Source organism: Penaeus vannamei, chromosome 7 (genome assembly GCF_042767895.1).
Source record: "Penaeus vannamei isolate JL-2024 chromosome 7, ASM4276789v1, whole genome shotgun sequence".
NCBI lineage: Eukaryota > Metazoa > Arthropoda > Malacostraca > Decapoda > Penaeidae > Penaeus > Penaeus vannamei.
The window spans coordinates 47,031,034-47,043,990 of record NC_091555.1 but is presented as its reverse complement, the minus strand read 5'-3'; the positions used below and the strand labels follow the sequence as shown (position 1 = coordinate 47,043,990).

Sequence of the window (12,957 nt, the reverse complement as noted above, 5' to 3'; positions counted from 1 at the left end):
TGTCTTTAAATTCCTACTTTTCTTCCATTCTAATCTAATTCCCTTACGCCTTTTCCACTCTCATCTCATTTACTTTCGTCCTTTAAATTAATGCTTTTCTTTATTTTATTCTAATCTTATTCCCTTTCGTCTTTAAATCCCTACTTTTCTTTATTTTGTTCTAATTCCCTTTCGCCTTTTAATTCCTATTCCTCTTCCATTCTAATCTAATTCCCTTTCGCCTTTAAATCCCTGCTTTTCTTCCATTTTAATATAATTCCATTTCGTCCTTAAATCCTTAGTTTCTTCCATTTTATTCTAATTCCCCTTCATCTTTTAATTCCTACTTTTCTTCCATTCTAATCTAATTCCCTTTCGTCTTTAAATCCCTACTTTTCTTCATTTTACTCTAATTCCCTTTCGCCTTTTAATTCCTATTTCTCTTCCATTCTAATCTCATTTACTTTCGTCTTTAAATTCCTGCTTTTACTCCAATTTAATCTAATTTCCTTCTGTCTTTTAATTCCTACTTTACTTCATTATATTCTAATTCCCTTTCGCTTTTTAATTCCTATTTCTCTTCCACTCCAATCTAATTCCCTTTCGCCTTTTAATTCCTACTTTTCTTCCATTCTAATCTAATTCCCTTTCGTCTTTTAATTCCTATTTCCATTTTAATGTAATTCCCTTTCGTCTTTCAATTCCTCCTTTTCTTCCATTTTAATCTAATTCCATTTCGTCTTTAAATTCCTGCTTTTCTTCCATTTTAATCTAATTCCATTTCGTCTTTAAATCCCTACTTTTCTTCATTATATTCTAATTCCCTTTCGCCTTTTAATTCCTATTTCTCTTCCATTCTAATCTAATTCCCTTTCGTCTTTTAATTCCTACTTTTCTTCCATTTTAATCTAATTCCCTTTCGCCTTTAAATTCCTACTTTTCTTCCATTCTAATCTAATTCCCTTTCGTCTTAAAATTCCTACTTCTCTTCCATTCTAATCTAATTCCCTTTCGCCTTTAAATTCCCACTTTTCTTCCATTTTAATCTAATTCCCTTTCGCCTTTTAATTCTTACTTTTTTCTATTCTAATGTTATTCCCTTTCGTCTTTAAATTCCTACTTTTCTCCCATTCTCTTCCAATTCCCTTTCGACTTAAAATTCCTACTTTTCTTCATTTTATCCTAATTCCCTTTCGTCATTAAATCCCTACTTTTCTCCCATTCTCTTCCAATTCTCTTTCATCTTCAAATGACCTTCTCAAATCCATACAACTTCTCCATCTATCTTGAAGCGCGAAGCCATCCCCGTCACCCCAAGAAGACGAATAAACAAACGAGAGAAAAACAACAACAACAACAAAGTATTCAACAAACACACGAATAAATATTTGATCAAACAAATCGAGGGGCATCATCATTTCATTCAACCCTGCATGGGAGCTTCCTCTTCCGCCTGGAGCTTCCCCTCCCCCCCTCTCCCTCCCCCATCGCTCTCCAACTCCCTCCCCTCCCCCTTCCTCGCTCACTCCCCATCACTCCCTCTCTCCCTCCCTCCCTCACTCACTTCCCATCACTCCCTCCCACTCATTCACTTACTCACTTCCCATCACTTCCTCTCCCCCTTCCTCCCTCCCTCCCCATTACTCCCTCCTTCGCTCTCCAGCCCCTTCTCTACCTCCCTACCACCTTCTCACCTTCTCATCCCCCTTCCCTCACTCACCTACCCTCTTCCCCTCCTCCTCTCTCGCATCCCCCTCACCCTCTCTCCTTCCCCCTTCCCTCACTCACCTACCCTCTTCCCCTCCTCTCTCACACACCCCTCACCCCTCTCCTTACCCTCCTACCCCCACTCACCTACCCTCTTCCCCTCCCTCTCGCATCCCCCTCACCACCCCCTCCTTCCCCCTTCCCTCACTCACCTATCCTCTTCCCCTCCTCTCTCGCATCCCCCTCACCCCCTCCCTCACCCCTTCCCTCACTCACCTACCCTCTTCCCCCCATCCCTCTCGCACTCCCCTCACACCCTCCCTACCCTCCTCCCCCCACTCCCCAACCCCCCCCGAAACGACCTGATTCATGCAAATGACCCAAAGAGAAGCGTGACTCAAAATGAAGCGGGCGAGACACCTCCCTCGCCCGGCCACGGACCCCCGCAAGGCACTTCAGCGCTGGGAAGGAAACTGCCTAAGCGAGGCCCGAAAAAAATGGGAGGTTTAGAGCGAATAATAGGAAAAAAAAAGGAGAACGCGTAGGAAATCTCATTTCATCGGAGGACGCGGGTTTGCAAGAGGGAGGAGGGAAGAGGAGAGGAAGGAGAGGGAAGGAGAGGAAGGAAGGGAAGGAGAGGAGGAGGGAGGGAGGAGGAGAAAGGAGAGAGGAGAGAGAGAGAGAGGAGAGAGAGAGAGAGAGAGAGAGAGAGAGAGAGAGAGAGAGAGAGAGAGAGAGAGAGAGAGAGAGAGAGAGAGAGAGAGAGAGAGAGAGAGAGAGAGAGAGAGAGAGAGAGAGAGAGAAAGAGAGAGAGAGAGAGAGAGAGAGAGAGAGAGAGAGAGAGAGAGAGAGAGAGAGAGAGAGAGAGAGAGAGAGAGAGAGAGAGAGAGAGAGAGAGAGAGAGAGACAGAGACAGAGACAGACAGAGAGAGAGACAGAAAGAGAAAGAGAGACAGAGACAGAGACAGACAGGGACAGAGATAGAGAAAGAGAAAGAGAGAAAAAGAACCATGCTTGCAACGGCTCGGGGAATACGTATGACACATTCATCTTATGCTGATATTACTATCGAGGGCTCGGTAAACACCCCATCTGTGCCGGCACTTTTGCCTCGGATCCCACAGAGAGGAAGTGGTCGTGGGGAGAGGGAGAGGGAGAGGGAGAGGGAGAGGGAGAGGGAGAGGGAGAGGGAGAGGGAGAGGGAGAGGGAGAGGGAGAGGGAAGGGGGTGAGGAAAGAGAGGAGAGCTTTCTTGAGAGGGAGAGAGAGAGAGAGAGAGAGAGAGAGAGAGAGAGAGAGAGAGAGAGAGAGAGAGAGAGAGAGAGAGGGAGAGAGAGAAAGAGACAGAAAGAGAGAGAAAGAGAAGAAGAAACACAGACAGAAATAGAGACAGACAAAAACAGAACCAGAGACAGAAAGACGGAGACCACCAACTCCCCCCCCCCTCAACCCCACCCGACCCCCCAAAAAAGAGAAAAACATACATACACCAAACCACGAATCCTCCCCTACCCCCACCCACCCTCACCCCACCCCCCATCCCACCCAAAAAAAAAAAAAAAAAACGAACCCCAAGGCGAAAGAGACGCGAAAAGTAGTCCTCCTCACCCCCCTTCCCCTCGTCCCCTTCCCCCCACACCCGACGGACCCGACGTACCCCCGAGGACGATCACAGCATCTCCCCCGCCTTCCCCCGCCCCCTACACCCGCCGGACCCCCGAGGACGACCCCAGCATCTCCCCCCTTCCCCCCACAGCCGCCGGACCCCGAGGACTGACCACAGCATCTCCCCCCATACACCCCCCTTCCCCCCCCACACCCGCCGGACCCCCTGAGGACGACCACAGCATCTCCCCCCTCCCCTACACCCGCCGGACCCCCGAGGACGACCCCAGCATCTCCCCTACACCCGCCGGACCCCCGAGGACGACCCCAGCATCTCCCCCCTTCCCCCTACACCCGCCGGACCCCGGAGGCGACCCCAGCATCTCCCCGAGGACGACCACAGCATCTCCCCCCTTCCCCCCTACACCCGACGGACCCCCGAGGACGACCACAGCATCTCCCCCTTCCCCCCTACACCCGCCGGACTCCCGAGGACGACCACAGCATCTCCCCTCCCCCTTCCCCCGCCCCCTCTACACCCGCCGGACCCCCGAGGACGACCCCAGCATCCCGGCGTATGACTCATTCTCATTCCGACCTCGTAAAAGACACGAGGACTAAGTAACATCGAGCATTACTTACTCTCTCCATGCTGCCCCGAATACCCTCCCCCTCCCCCCGCTCCCCCCCTTCCCTCTATAATCCTGCACTACCCCCCTACCCCCTATCCCCTGTCCCCTACCCCGTCGTCATGAGGATAGAGGAAAGGAGAACAAATTATGGTCAATTTTTTTCTAGTTTCAGAACTTTTACTTTTTTTCCTTAATAAGTAAAAAAAATATATATAATTTGTAATAGAACCGTTCCTTGATATTTCAAACTATTAATACCTACCCCATATTACTGCCGTTGGTTCCTGGATCTACCAAAGATCTACCTCCCCATGCCTTCTACCCAAATCTACCACCCCCTTTTTCTACCAAAATCTACCTCTCCTGCTTTCTACCCAAATCTACGTCCCCCTTTCTACCAAAATCTACCTACCCCTACTTTTTACCTAAATCTACCTCCTCCCCCTGCTTTCTACCCAAATCTCCCTCCCTCTACTTTTTACATAAATCTACCTCCCCTGCTTTCTACTAGAATCTACCTCCCCCTGCCTTCTACAAAAATCTACCTCCCCTGCTTTCTACCAAAATCTACGTCCACCTGCCTTCTACCCAAATCTACCTCCCCCTTTCTAACCAAATCTACCTACCCCTACTTTTTACCAAAATCTACCTCCTCCCCCTGCTTTCTACCCAAATCTACCTCCCCTACTTTCTACCCATCTACCTCCCCTGCTTTCTACCCAAATCTACCTCCTCCTCCTCCTTTCTACCAAAAAATCTACCTCCCCTTTCTACCAGAATCTACTTCCCCCTGCTTTCTACCAAAAATCTACCACCCCCGCTTTCATACTTATTTCCGCGGCACTGGCACTCCATAAAAGCCAGGCGCAGCGCACGTCTTTTTCACTAATCCAGACTTGTGTTCTCATCTCGCCTAAATATACCAATGAGGAACAAACTTTTCCCGCGCGCGCAAAAAGGGGGCCAAGCTCAAGTGCCGCCAAGTTTTAATTGAATGAATAACCCAATACTCGCGTGGCGGCGGCGGCGACCACGGGGGACCGCCCCCCCCCCTCCCCCTTCGCCGCTCGATGGTCTCCGAGATCCGTCTCCTCCTGCGTTCGAGATTCAGTGCTCTCTATTGGTTCTCGGGATCTCTTTCTCTCTCTCTCGGTCTGTCTTTGTCTGTCTGTCTCTCTTTCTGTCTCTGTGTCTGTCTGTCTGTCTGTCTGTCTGTCTGTCTGTCTGTCTGTCTCTCTCTCTCTCTCTCTCTCTCTCTCTCTCTCTCTCTCTCTCTGTTTTTCTCTCTCTCTTTCTCTCTCTCTCTCCCTCTCTCCCTCTCTCTCTCTCTCTCTCTCTCTCTCTCTCTCTCTCTCTCTCTCTCTCTCTCTCTCTCTCCTTCCGCTGCATCTCCACAAGTTTTCCCTCCGTGAACATCCTTTCCCTTTCTCAGTGCCCTTCCCTCCCTCCCTTCCTTCCTTCCTTCCTCCTTCCCCCCTTTCTTCTTGTCTGCAAGAGATACTGACGGGACCTCTCCCTCCTCCCTACCTCCCTTCCTCCTTCGCTCCCTCCCTTCCTTCTTCGCTCCCTCCCTCCCAACCTCCTTCGCACCCTTCCTCCTTCGTTCCCTCCCTCCCTCCTCGCTCCCTTCCTCCCTCCCTCGCTCCCTCCCTCCCACCCCCTTCCTTCTCCCGACCTTCCTGCCAGCCAAAGAGACGAAGGGAGCTCAGGACTCTCCCTCCTCCGAGTCTCGCACAGCCAACTCCCAGGGAGGAGACCGCACCCGACCGGCCTCCCCCGTCAACACCCTCGAGACACAACAGCTGACTCCGAGGGTGAGCCGATGATTCGATTCCCGCCAGTCGCCTCCGTAACCGAGTTGAACAAATTAACTTCGTGACGTCGAGGCCACGCACGCAACTTCATTATTTCACGCGTGCAAACACAACTGGCGGGGAGAACGTTGCAGAATACAAGGTGCACGCGGATTCGACAATGGTGATGGTACAGGAAACGCCCATTATAAATACCCAAAGATACCAAATAATCACCCTTATTTAGAGTCAACACACACACACACACACACACACACACACACACACACACACACACACACACACACACACACACACACACGAAAGACCTCGCAAGGGACACTCACCCTAAACTTCTCCTTCAGCTTGGAGATATCCGTGCCCTCCGGCGGACAAGGCACGTTGTAGAACTCGCCCTCCTCCTCCGTCAGGAACTTGTACCACCCTTCCACGGAGGACTTGATGATCTCGCTGATCCCGAAGGACATGGAGCCCATGAAGTCGTTCCTGGACGTGCGATCCCAATCCCAGCACTCCACCAGCAGTCGCCGGTCCTTGTCCTCGGGTTTCAGCTCACTAAGGAGGAAAAAAATAATATATTCCATTTGCTACAAAGGTTATTAATATTATATACATACTGATGTTACGGTACAAATAAATATAAGTTAAACAGAATAAATAGTAGTATTGATGTTACAGTACAAATAAATATAAGTTAAAACATAGAATCAATAATAGCATTGATGTTACAGTACAAATAAATAGAAGTTAAACATATAATCAATAGTAGTACATATAAATCTTGTCTATTCTTACATTTAGAAACCTGATGTCATTGGTGATTATTAATAGATGTTCCTTTAATTTCCTTTTGAATGTATTTTTTTAATGTTTCTGATGTCATAAGCTAGTTGGTTACAAGGGGCTTCGTCAGGGAAAGGGAGATAGGGGGAGAGCGAGGGGAGAGGGAGAGGCAAAGGGAACTGGGGGAAAGGTGGAGAGGAGGAGATGGGGGGAGATGAGGGGAGAGCGAGGGAGAGAGAAGAAAAGGGAATTGGGGAAAGATGGATAAAGGGAGATGGGGGGAGAGGGAAGGAGAGAGAGGCAAAGGAGGGAATGGTGGAGAGAGGGAGGGTAAGGATGAGGGAGAGAGAGGAAAAGGGAATTGGGGAAAGATGGAGAGGAGATGGGGTGAGAGCGAGGGAGAGAGGCAAAGGGAATGGGCGAAAGGTGGAGAGAAGGTAAGGATGATGGAGAGAGAGAGGCAAAGGGTGGAGAAAGGAAGATGAGGGGAGAGCCAAGGGAGAGACAGGCAAATGGAAAGGGGGTAAGATGGAGAGAGGGAGGGTAAGGATGAGGAGAAGAGGGGGCATGGTCAAGGAGGACCATCAAAGAGAAACAAAATGAGGGGAGAGGGGAGGAGGAGGGGAGAGGGTAGGGTGGACAAGGGAGAGGAAGCAGGAACACGGTGCTTCGTCAGAGAGAGGAAGACAGGGGAGAAGGGGGAGGAGAGAGAGGCAAGGGAAAAGGAAAGGGAGAGAAAGGCAGGAGGGTGAGAGAGAGAAGGAGCGAGAATAGAGAGAGGGAGGAAAAGGAGGGTGAGGGTGACATAGAAGAGGAGGAAGGAGAGGTGAAGAGGGCAAGAGAGGGAGAGAAAGGAAGGAGGAGGGAGGAAGAGGGGAGGAAGGGGGAGATTACAGCAGGTGGGGAGAGGGAGGAACATGGAGTGAGAGAGAGAAAAGGTAAGAGGAGGGAGTGAGAGGGAGGAAGAGGGGAGAGGGAGATTACAGCAGGTGGGGAGGAACAGGGGAGGGAGAGAGGAAAAGTAAGAGGAGGGAGTGAGAGGGAGGAAGAGGGGAGAGGGAGATTACAGCAGGTGGGGAGAGGGAGGAACAGGGGAGGGAGAGAGAGAAAAGGTAAGAGGAGGGAGTGAGAGAGAGGAAGAGGGGAGGGAGAGGGAGATTACAGCAGGAGGGGAGAGGGAGGAAGCAAGGATTATTCGAGCGCACGTGAATGCCAATGTGCATGTGGGTGTAAGCATAATCACACTACAATGTTTTTCTTTGATTAATCCTAATGGGAGCGTGGGAGGGCCGGCACACGTGGAAAAAAGGCGGGAAAATACACCAGCTTATTACGCAGCAAATTATCATATTTAAATAGAGACATAAATTGTACATTATACACCGTAAAGCGTGCAAGGCGAAACCGAAATCATAATAATAATTAGCATCACTTTTCACACGTGCTATCATATGCTGCCATTAACAGTATCATTTATCTTTTCCTATTTTACATACCATCTTTATTAACCGCTTTTTAAACCAATACGATAATTCCTCAGATAACCACTAATATCTACATAATGGCCGCCATCATTAAAATTCATCCAGAACGTCTCTATCTATAACACCGCCTCCATCATCACCACAACCATATTTCAGCCTCAGGCTTATCGACGCTCATAAAATCCCAGACAACAGTCTATCGAAAGGCCTCGTCCATTCCTCATAATAATACCTCACTCAACCTCCAAATCATTTTAAAAAAGGAACTATTCTCTATTCTTTCTGTGGGATATTACTTCAGATTCCCCCCCCCCCCCCCCCGCCCGAAAGGTCTGGGTCTGACGTCGGTCTTATTCACGTCGAGAGAAACAGCAACGGGGGCAATGGGGCGTCACGTGATCTGCAATTTATGCCTTACTATTTTATATGTTTCCGCCTAAGCTAACAGGTTTATATTTCATCCTGGACTTTTTCATTCAAAAGCAGGGGAACAAAAGACGTAAATAAGACGTAATATATTCAAACCGATCACGGCCTTCGATATATACAATAAAACCACGAGGGAAAATATCCTTAGACTCTTAATATCGCGGTGGTTTCAATAACCATATCTTGAATACGTTCGCAATACGTTCCGAGGCCTCGATACAGCGCCACAGCATCCTCATCCCCCGCCCAGCATCACCAGAAAGACCACAGGCATCCACAGCGGATCGGAGAAGCGACAAAATGATACAAAACCGCTTTAAGGGCCACGGGGAGGTGGGAGGGTGGGGGGTAGGGGGCACTCAGAACGAGCCACCGATAAGAACAGGTCGAAAGCGAGAGTACGTTCTTTCTCCTTCTCCTTCCCCTTCTTCCCCTCCTCCTCCTCCTCCTCCTCCTTCTTCTTCTTCTTCTTCTTCTTCTTCTCCTCCTCCTCCTCCTCCTACTCCTCCCTCCTCCTCCTACTTCTCCTCCTCCTCCTCCTACTTCTCCTCCTCCTCCTACTTCCCCTCCTCCTCCTCCTACTTCTCCTCCTCCTCCTACTTCTCCTCCTCCTCCTACTTCTCCTCCTCCTCCTACTCCTACTTCTCCTCCTACTCCTCCTCCTACTCCTACTTCTCCTCCTCCTCCTCCTACTCCTCCTCCTCCTCCTTCTCCTCCTCCTCCTCCTCCTCCTCCTCCTCCTCCTCCTCCTCCTCCTCCTCCTCCCACCTCGTCCGGTAAACCTGAAGCCCTGGAAAGCCTTCGAATCTCGTCGTCAGGAGCATCTCGTCAGGAGCATCTCGTCAGGAGCATCTCGTCAGGAGCATCTCGTCAGGAGCATCTCGTCAGGAGCATCTCGTCAGGAGCGGTGACATAAGACAGGTACGGCGCGAGCTTGCTGGCTGAGACCATCACATTCTCGATGAATTTGGAGCTTTAAGTCTAAATTATGGGTGAGGCGAGAGAGGAGGTCGGTGGGTCGATACAGCCAGGTCAACCGAGGCTCAACAAATAGCGTACAGTATACAGAGGGTGCGACCTGGGCGGGGCGTCATCTTACTTGACCTCGTTATATCGAATATGATCTAGTAAAATGACCCGAACTCAGCGAACCGAAAAAAAAATATATATATATACTCCTCACGCACCGAAACCTAAAAAGCATGATGCACTCCCATGCCCGTGCCGACCTGCGAAATATTTCACTTCCCAAAATACTCGATTAAAGAAGATAGTGAAACGTGGGTTCCCGCCACCGTAGACTCGCACAGGTAAAAGCACTCGCGCCCCGCTCGCATTTGGCACAGTTCCAGGTACGGAATTTGATTAAGCGGGCTCAGGATTGGCAAGAAGGGGAGAGAAAGAGATGCTGACAATGGCACTTCTGTTGGCTCGAGTCGTGGCTTCTGGCTGCACTGCAAGGTGAGTGGCTCCGGCAGCTGGCTGAAAGCAATGGAATGGACGGAGGGAGAGGGAGAGCGAGAGGGAGAGGGAGAGGGAGAGGGAGAGGGAGAGGGAGAGGAAGAGAGAGAAGGGAGGGAGAGAGGGAGAGGAGGAGAGAGGGAGAGGAGAGAGAGGGAGAGGGAAGGAGGGAGAGGGAGAGGGAGAGGGAGGGAGAGGGAGGGAGAGGGAGAGGAGAGGAGAGAGAGAGAGAGAGAGAGAGAGAGAGAGAGAGAGAGAGAGAGAGAGAGAGAGAGAGAGAGAGAGAGAGAGAGACAGAGAAAGAGAGAGGGAGACAGACAGAGAAAGAGAGAGAAAGAAAGAAAGAAGAGAGAGAGAGAGAGAGAGAGAGAGAGAGAGAGAGAGAGAGAGAGAGAAAGAAAGAAAGAAAGAAAGAAAGAGAGAAAGAAAGACAAAGAGACAAAGCCAAAGCCAAAGAGCAAGTGAACCAGAAACAAACAGAAACAAGACAAATACACATACAAACCAAGTCCCCCACACCCCACACCCCAAACCCGAACCCGAACCCAAGCCAACCTACCAGGTGAGCGTCTCGTTCCAGGTGGGGTTCAGTGTCGCCTTAATCGTCTTGGTCTTCATCTTCATGTTGTCGGTGCCAGGGATCAGCTTCAGCTTGACGTAGGGATCGGAGAGTCCGTTCGGGTCCATGGGAATGAGGTTCTTGGCCTGCATGACTGCGGGAGGAAGAGGGGGAGAACGGGTGAGCGAAGGGACGTGGAGGGAGAACGTGTGAGCGAAGGGACGTGGAGGGAGAACGTGTGAGAGGAAGAATGAGTGGACGTGGGAGTAATGAACGTGTAAGCGAAGGGAAGTGGAGGGAGAACGTGTGAGGGTAAGAATGAGTGAACGTGAGAATAATGAATGTGTGAGCGAGTGAAGGTGAGAACGAACGAGTGAATGTAAGAACAAGTGAACGTGGGAGTAATGAATGTGTGAGCGAAGGAACGTGAGAACGAACGAGTAAGAACAAGTGAACGTGAGAATAATGAATGTGTGAACGAAGGAACGTTAGAATAGTGAATGTGTGAATGAGCGAGTGAAGGTAAGAATAAGTGAACGTAAGAATAATGAATGCAAGGACGAACAGACCAACGTAAGAACGAATAAAAGGAGCGTAAGAATAAACGAATGAACGTGAGAACAAACAAAAGAGTGAGAACAAATATAAGAACGTAAAAAAAAACAAGCAAAAAAAGAACAAGTAAATAAAAAACAACGAAAGAAGAAAAAAAAACGCAAAAAAAAGTAAGGCCAAAACTAAGAACGTAAAGAACACACGAAAGTGCGTAAGAACAAGTAAAAAGTACGAGAGAACAAAGAAGAGAACATAAAAACAAACAAAAACAACATAAGAATAGACAAAAGAACAACGAAGAGAAAACAAAAACAAACAAAAACATTAGAACCGACAAAAGAACAAAAAAGAAAACAAAAACAAACAAACAACGCAAGAATAGACGAAAGAACGTAAAAGCAAAAAAACAAAACAAAAAAACGTAAACATCCCGTGATTAGAGACAGACAGACGCCGATCGATACATGGACTGAAACCTCATGTCTACTCGCTGGCTGGACGTTCATCTCCCTCGATTCTCTGAATTTCGGGTCTGTAATAATTTGGGCGTTTTGTGTGTATTCTGTATTGTGTGTGTGTGTGTGGGGGGGGGGGGGTTGTGTGTATGTGTGGGGTGGGGGTGTTTGTGGGGTGGGTGGGGGTGGGGATTGTGTGTGTGTGTGTTGGGGGGTGTTTGTGGGTGTGTGGGGTGGGGTGGGGGGTTGTGTGTGGGGGGAAGGGGGGTTGTGTGTGTGTGTTGGGGGGGAGGTGTTTGTGGGTGTGTGTGTATTTGTGGGGGTGTTTGTGTGTGTGTGGGGGTGTTTGTGTGGGTGTAGGGGGGGGTTGTGTGTGGGGGGTGTTTGTGGGGGGGCGTTTGTGTGTGCGTTTGTGGGAGTGTTTGTGTGTATGTGTGTGTGTGGGGGGGGGGGTGTTTGTGGGGGTGTTTGTGTGTGTATGTGTATGTGTTTGCGGGGATGTTTGTGTGTGATTGTGCGTATGCGTGTGCGTGTGTGCGTATTCTCATGTTCACGATTGCGCGTGTGCAAGAGAGCCCCTCCTCCCTGGGTCATGTGCGGGCGGCCCGGGGAGGCGGAGGTCAGCCCAGCGGCCGCCCAATCACCAGGGGAACGATCACCTATTAGGAATCCTAATCGGCGCCTGTTGCTCGCCCAGATTTCTTAATGTTCAACTAAAGAGCGAAGATTTCCCTCCCTCCCTCCCTCCCTCCCTCTCTCTCTCTCTCTCTCTCTCTCTCTCTCTCTCTCTCTCTCTCTCTCTCTCTCTCTCTCTCTCGTGGATGGAAGAACGCGCCGAGGAAAATCTGGTTTGTTTTCCTTTTTTCCTTTCTCGGGTTTGTTTGTTTGTTTGTTTGTTTACTTGTTTGTTTGTTTGTGTTTGTGTGTGTGTGTCTGCGTGTGTGTGTGTGTGTGCGTGTGCGTGTGCGTGTGCGTGTGCGTGTGTGTGTGTGTGTGTGTGCGCATAAATTCTGTTTCTCTTTCCCTCCTCTTACCACTACCCTTCCCACCCCTCCTCCTCTCCTTCTGTCCCTCCTTTCTTTACCATAATCCTCTCCCTTTTCTCTTTTCCCTCCTCCTATGCCCCGTCTCTCCCTCCTTTCTTCACCATAATCCCCTCCCTTTCCTCTTCCTCTTCCCTCCTCTCTCCTTTCTTCACCATAATCCCCTCCCTTTCCCTCTCTTCCTTCTCTCTCCTTCTCCCCCTCCTTTCTTCCATAATCCCTCCCTTCCTCTCTTCCTCTTCCCTCCTCTCTCCTTCTCTCCCTCCTTTCTTTACCACAATCCCTTCCCTTTCCTCTCTTCCTCCTCTCCCTCCTTTCTTCACCATAACCCTCTCCCTTCCCTCCTCCTCTGCCCTTCCTCTCCTCTCTCCTCCTCCTCCCTCGCATGTAACCCTAAGGAAAGGCAAGGTCCCTCCTCCTCCCTCCCCCCCCTCCTTTCTTACCCAACAGCT

General features: G+C 49.7%; 1 protein-coding gene across 1 annotated transcript in view; it reads right to left on the bottom strand.

Annotated features, from left to right (window-relative positions):
* Nucleotides 1-12,957, bottom strand: part of LOC113812176 (Protein C kinase 53E) — a 94,495-nt gene that overhangs the window by 64,480 nt on the left and 17,058 nt on the right. Inside the window, exons 2-3 of the mRNA XM_070123835.1 lie at nt 10,453-10,606; nt 6,063-6,291 (exon numbers count right to left, since the gene is read on the bottom strand). Coding sequence (XP_069979936.1) covers nt 6,063-6,291; nt 10,453-10,606 — 383 coding nt within the window. The remainder of the gene's footprint in view (nt 1-6,062; nt 6,292-10,452; nt 10,607-12,957) is intronic.